Source organism: Galleria mellonella, unplaced genomic scaffold (assembly GCF_026898425.1).
Source record: "Galleria mellonella isolate WM207_F2 unplaced genomic scaffold, CSIRO_AGI_GalMel_v1 utg87, whole genome shotgun sequence".
Lineage (NCBI taxonomy): Eukaryota > Metazoa > Arthropoda > Insecta > Lepidoptera > Pyralidae > Galleria > Galleria mellonella.
In genome coordinates, this window is record NW_026442166.1 from 2,965,850 (window position 1) to 2,972,979 (window position 7,130).

The 7,130-nt window shown below is 36.9% G+C and overlaps 1 protein-coding gene across 1 annotated transcript; it reads right to left on the reverse strand.

Moving 5' to 3' along the window:
• Window positions 1-2,453: 2,453 nt before the first annotated feature.
• On the reverse strand, window positions 2,454-6,604 carry LOC116413245 (uncharacterized). Its single transcript, XM_031911175.2, has 6 exons — window positions 6,497-6,604; window positions 5,844-6,013; window positions 5,076-5,192; window positions 4,631-4,728; window positions 3,466-3,575; window positions 2,454-2,542 (listed from the first exon to the last, which is right to left on the reverse strand). The coding sequence occupies exons 1-6, from the start codon at window positions 6,598-6,600 to the stop codon at window positions 2,461-2,463; spliced, it is 681 nt and encodes a 226-aa protein (XP_031767035.2). The 5' UTR covers window positions 6,601-6,604; the 3' UTR covers window positions 2,454-2,460.
• Window positions 6,605-7,130: the final 526 nt, after the last annotated feature.

Sequence of the window (7,130 nt, forward strand, 5' to 3'; positions counted from 1 at the left end):
GTTATTGCTTAATGACGAAATAGTAAATTTTGTTAATGATACAGTTTTTTTAGGTATAACAGTGGACTCGAAATTACAATGGGGGCCCCATATTTCAAAATTGGCCAGTAGACTCAGTTCTGCTGCATATGCAATTAGAAGAATTAGGCAATTAACAGACGTGGCGACGGCTAAACTTGTATATTTTAGTTATTTCCATAGCATAATGTCTTATGGCATACTGCTGTGGGGTAAAGCAGCCGATATAAATACTATATTTGTTTTACAAAAGAGAGCCATACGTTCTATTTATGGTATGGGTTCAAGAGAGTCATTACGTCAGTGCTTTAAAGACTCAAATATCCTCACAGTTACTTCACAATACATTTATGAAAATATTATGTATACACGGAAGAACTTAGCGAGTTTTAAAAAACTCAAAGACTGTACAAGTAGAAACTTACGCAATATAAATAAGCTTATTTTACCTAAATGCCGTCTGCACAAAATCAGTAATTCATTCTATGGTAATTGCATAAGATTTTATAATAAACTGCCGGAATCTGCATTAAATCTGACAGAGAGGCAATTCAAATCTTATATTAAACAATTTTTATGTAAGAAAGCCTATTACAGGATAGACGAATTCATAGATGACAACATATCAAGTAAATAATTAGTTTATTAGCATACAACGTTATAATTTTATTTTCTCATTGCTTTCTTGATTTAATTGATTAATTTTAGAAATATGAAAGCGTAGCGGTTTTTTGTATTAATTGCCGCATGCATTCTTATGTAAAATGTGAATACTATTACTATCAGATGGCAATTGTGAGTAGCTTTGACGTGGTCTAGTGTTTTGAGTAGTCATGCTCACTAAAATGTCCAGACTTGTGGCGGCGTGGTGGGCCGGGTCATTGGGCTCCCTAAAATATGGTCGAGCGCAGTGATGGCTGGCTCATCCGTCATACTCGTGAACGGGTGCTGCTTGTAGGGACTGGTCTGCTCTAATCACTATGACTGATTTCCTCTTATTAATTGTTTAACCAGTTGGTTATGTATTCAATTTTTTTTTCTTTTTGAGTATTTAATTGAATTAGTGCTAATTGGTGGTTTGTATTCACACAATTAAACTTAAAAATGTAAAATAATAATAAAATTATTTAAAAGAGCATCACGCAAGTTTCTTGCTCGTTCTTCTTGTGATGAGACAGCTTTCCGAACGAGCGGTAAATTAAAAAAAATGTAATGACTTTTCAAAAGTGCTTCAATGTAAGTTTATTTGAATACATGATTTCTATTCTATTCTATTCTATTCTATGGGTAAAGAACCCATTAATTGTTATGAGTGTTCAGCCTTAATCTGCAGCATATTGTACATTTATACCATAAATAACGCTCTTTATTAATTTAATAGAATTGATAATAAAATATTTTTGTTGAAGGCTACTCAAAGTAAGTTTTAAACCACCATGCATTATTCCTTTTTAAAAGGCCGGCAGCACACCTGCAATGCCGCTGGTGTTGTGGGTGACCATGGGCGGCGGTAGTCACTTACCATCTGGTGAGCCGCATGCTCGTTTGTATAGTTTTGTATACATTATATACATATTGTATGTACATATTGTATACATATCGATTGCTTGGGTACCTCTGTCCCATTCGTGTTTCAACCGTGAAGCAGTTGTGTTTGCATGGCTGTGTTTCGGATTGAAGGGTGGGATATGGCGTGAATTTACTGGGTACAGGGGAATAACACCTCAGTCCTCAGGAATGGCAACGCATGGGGGGTATCATAGGCGAAACAGTATACTCTGTTATGTCCATGGTACTGCTCATGTGTATAGGCGACGGTTACCACTTTCCATCAGGTGGGCCGTCAGCTTGTTTGCCATTCTATGTTGTATAAAAAAAAAAAACTTAATAATTAAATTCATAGATTCATTAAGTTCCTTAACACATAGTATACCCTTGAACTGTACTAATTTTTTTTTTTTTGTAATTTATAAAGCTGAGTACATAGGCTATAATAGGTTGCAGTTTAAACAGTTTTGGTATTTTAGTAAAAATAGACAATAAGAAAATATTTTCTGTACATGATAAACTAACAATTATATTATTAATTGTAAGAAAAAAACATGTAAGGAGAAACGCAAGTACCATTTTTCCCATACAAACTTTCCTTGGGGGATGGTTGGGTCGTGCCCACCTCAGTATTGGCTAGTGCCCACCCCAGGATGCGATTGAAACTTCACTCATCCAAGAAAATAATCCTAAATACGCCAATGTCTCCTTAAAAAATGCTAGTGATATTTCTAGGGAGCATACTGGAGATATAAGGTATAGAGGAAAGAAAGAAAGTTAAGAAGGAAGCAACAAAGAAAAAAGAAGGAAGAAAGAAAAAGTAAGGAAGAAAAATTTATTTACACATTATTGGCGATTTCATAATTTCGCTCTCAATAATGTTTACTCGATGTCTCATAATCGTGAAGTTCTATTCCTTGGGGTAGTGGATTCGCTCCCAGTCGGTGTACCGCCCACACTTGAAGCAGGAAATAATCTGGAAATATTACCTTTTCTTCTTTAACTGAAATTAAATTGAAAGAACTTGGTTCTCTCTGCCTGCCCAGGATGGAACTTGTCGTGAAGATAAGTAGATATACTACTTATACTAATATACTATACTACTAATACTACTATACTACTTAGACTATTTAGACTTAGTAAAATCATCTGATTATACCAGAGGGACACTTTGTACAAAAATTGTTTGCTTGAGCACCTCTGTCCCATTCGGGTTTCTAACATGAAACAGCTGTGTTTGCATGACTGTGTTTCGGTATGAAGAGTGGGATATGGCAGTGAATTTACTGGGTACAGAGGAATAACACCTGAGTCCTCAGGAATGGCAACGAATGGGGGGTATCATGGGCGAAACGGTATACTCTGATATGGCCATGGTACTGCTCATGTCTATAGGCGACGGTTACCACTTTCCATCAGGTGGGCTCTCAGCTTGTTTGCCATTCTAAGATGCACAAAAAAAAAATAAAGGAGAACTTTTTAAACTATCAAACTGAAATATTAAAAAAAATTCAATTAGTTTTGAAAATTGGCAGACAATTGTCTTGTTACGATTATTCGTTAAATTAAACGTACGATCGCTCTTAACACTATTATGTTCCTTACCGCAATAGATTTTTCAAACAAATAAATAATCACTACTTACTTCAAGGGGGAAAAGAATTGTTAGCAATGGGGTTTGATAGCCGCATTGCTAGCAATATACCTTATCAGGTCGACCTCCACGTGGTTCCACCTGGAAACCATCGTGAACAATTCTTGTTGAATTCGTCTCGATGGGCTAACTGACCTGCTTCATCCTCACCTATCATCCTTCACTGGTGCCCCGCCTGTGTATACCGATAGCGCGGGTGGGGTTACCATTGCATTATCATCCATTAAAAGAAAAAAAATACTTACTTCATAACTCTTTTGTATGTATCCACCATTTCATCTACAGGATGCATGGGGTCAGGATCGTACGTCCTCAACGCTAAATACGGGGCGCCCACGCTCACCGCACTAGCCATCTGTTGAGGAAACCGATAAAATACCAGCTTAATCCTTAGCTTGAACCCTTCGACTCAATGCAATGATGAGCTATAAGAATTATCGATGATCCCAAGCTTAGGTAAAAACGGTATCGAAATTTAAATCTTAGGAGAGATTTTACTCTGCCTGTCCTACCGCTTGTACAACGGACTGTGCTCACAGGAATCGTTCAGTATGGTGCCCATGGCCAGCTTCTACCATCGTACAGCTCGCCATCGACAAGAAGTTCACCCCTACACCCGTGACACCATAAAGGTCGGCAACACACCAGCAATTTCTTTGATGTTGCGAGTGCCTATATGGGTGGCGGTAATCACTTGCCATCAAGTGAACGACATGCTTTGTCTTTTTTTTAAGGAAAAAATTATATGTGAATCTAGGAGAATATTCATAAACATATTTATGATCCATTTATTAATACTAACTATATTTACTTTATCAGATGTCATTTGGTCGAACAGCATGATAGGTTGAAAAATGATTTTTACATTAATTTTTTTTTGTGTTGTAGTATATTCATTTATTGTAACATTTATTATATAAGTGCAATAAAGGATATTTTATACATAGAGAAAATATATATATATATATATATATATATATATATATATATATATATATATATATATATATATATATATATATATATATTATACAAAAAGAATTTTTCAAACGGAGTTCAAACAAACAAACTTTATTATATTAGTATGTGTAAAAGCAATTTTACCAAACGGAGAATTTGTATAAAACACATCTGTCTGGGTATCTCTATATCATTCGTTTCTGCCATGAAGCAGTTGTGTTTAAGTGATTGTATTTCGGTTTGAAGAGTGGAATATCGCCATGAATTTACAAGCGGAACACCTTAGTCCTCAGGAATGATAACGCATGGGGGATATCATGGGCGAAACAGTATACTCTGTTATGTCCATGGTGCTGTTCATATCTATAGGCGAAGACGGTTGAAGGAAAGTGGTAACCACTTTCCTTCAACTTGTTTGTCAAACTAAGTTGTCTAAAAAAATATACCAACCGAATGCATGTTCGATTCCATTTCCGCTAATTTTCTATTAAGATCGTGTTTCAGGCCTTGCATCAACACGAAATCCTTCTCCAATATATCTTGGAGACCTATAAACAAAATAACAATATCATTAAAAGGATAATTCGCCGTGTGGTCCCGGCATAAAATGGGCCACCCCTTCCTTTCCCGTGGGTATCTTAAGAGACATCTACGATAACTTAATGGTCGAGGGATGGCCAGAAGCGTCTCTCTTAAAACATCACCAAAGCCTAACTGTGGTTGTCAACCCGCATGTCAAGCGTGGCAACTACTAGCAAAACTGCTTCTCTACAGGAGAGGCCTACGTTCAGCAATGGACAATTAATGGCTTAGTATGATAAGATCCTAATTGTACATAAATTGGTAACAGTATTAAAAGCAGATTGGTAAAGACAAGCGAAACTGATCGACTAACCTGCATTTTCCAATAACGTGTCCAAGTCTTGCGTAGGATATTCCGCTGTGGACGGCGCCAGGAACCGTGGTGAAACCGCTGGTGGGGATCTTGGAGAACCCCTTGAAAGTACTGGCGCTAAACATAAATAAACTTTTAAAACTTCAGTTCATTTTTTAAAGATTGGACGAGATGCTGTGACGCAAAACGTCGTACGCCTCCTAAAGAAGACTTCCAGATGAAGTGGAAACAATTGTCGGAAACGATAAACATAGCAAGTACATAATTTTCCCGTTCTATATAGACATAGTAATAGAAACTATTTAAAACTTGCTGACTCAATATACTCCTTTCCACTTTGGGTGTTGCTGGAAGAGAACTCTTTTCAAGTCAAGCTCGCCTACGTACATTTGCTTACCTCTGTCATAAATAAATTAATAATATACACATACTAATGTAATAAACCGGAAGCGCTTGTTTGTTAGTTTAAACGTGATATCCTCTGGAACCACTAGTTGGTTTTGAAAATTCTTCTTGCATTTGAAAGCTAATTCCATGAGTAAGGTTATAGGCTATTCAATATCACCATACGACCATGGGCGAAGCAATGGAATATAGTTGATTATTTATAAATTTTACAATGGTATCAGATTGTACTCAGCAATATTTACGGTGCTGTTCATCTATCATTTACATCATCATCTACAAGCGACGATAATCACTTTCTATCAGGTGGGTCATCAGCCCGTTTACCACCTTAAGTTTCATAAGAAAATTTATGAAACTTACCAGAAAGCACGTCATCGGGTAGCTCCCATATCGAAGGTCTTCTCGCTCGAAGCGTGTCCCCAGGTGGGGGGAGTATGGTCCCCAATTCTTCTCTATCCTTGATCGTAAGTATACATACATAGTCGCAGCAAGTGATGAGGAGTTCCGGTCGATTGAAGCGGGCGTATTCTCTGCCAATCAAAGTTTTACTTATTTAGCAGTTGCCAAAGTAAAGTTGACGATACAAGATCAAGACGATTTATTACCATTTACTACAGGGAGTTGACTTTTATAAAAACCCTTAATTATCTTATAAATTCTATAAGTTTTTTTCTTAATTATCTCTCATGTACAGACTTCTAGTTACAATTTCATTATATTAGATGTGGGAAGTCGTGGGCGGAAAATCAGACTATATTCAATTTTTATAAATTTATTTGTTCCACAGTTCTTTTACAGGAGTCGAATCGTAACGCCATCTTGTTCCATTCATTCGTCGACCAATCATACTTGTATCATGCATCTCTTTCACTCATCATCTTTACTCTCATTACTGTTCCTTTCACACGCCTTCTAGAAACATCCAATCCCACATAGATATAATGACATTCATTTATGCCAGTCATCGCACTCATGCAGACGAAGTCGCGGATAAAGAGTAATTAAATTATTACCGTTCCTGCTCCAGTCCCCGATTCTGCCAGCTGTCCTCGGACTCTTGCTGCAGCATGAGCCCGCCTGTGGACCCCTGGTACACGCTCGATCCCCGTCGGGACATCACCTCCAGTGGAACCTCAACTGGTGTTTCAGCCTCTGATAGTTTTTTTCGCGCTGGACCTGGAACGAAGTATTTAGATATCCTATTAATTAATGCCAAGTTTGTAAGAATAAATGAAGAGATGGATGGATAAATGGATGAATTACTCTTTCCTGTATAGTACTTTGAACTGAACGGATTAATAGAATAGAATAGAAATTTATTATTTGACAAAAACACAAAGTCACAAACACATGTTACAATGGGCCTCACACTAGGCGAACCTGTATCGTGGGCACCCGACAAAGATTAACAAATCAAAATCTGTTATAATAAAAAGTGCACAGTGGGCGGACATAGATGGATAATGGACATAGTGATCATAGCTGATCAGGCAATCTCGTATTTGAATGAAATTTGGTATGTACATAATTTACGTATGCGTATACTTACTTCGCATATAAGATATTTTACGTACTGATTTACGCGGTCGCGAAGCCGAAAGATTTAGCATGTTTTTAACAAAATTATATATATTATATTTATATATA

Coding starts and splice junctions, on each gene's coding strand:
- LOC116413245 (XM_031911175.2), bottom strand. CDS start 6,600: ATGTCCCGACGGGGATCGAGCGTGTACCAGGGGTCCACAGGCGGGCTC. Junction 6,014..6,496: donor CGGGGACTGGAGCAGGAACG/GTAATAATTTAA, acceptor TTTGATTGGCAG/AGAATACGCCCGCTTCAATC. Junction 2,543..3,465: donor ACATACAAAAGAGTTATGAA/GTAAGTATTTTT, acceptor TAATATTTCCAG/ATTATTTCCTGCTTCAAGTG.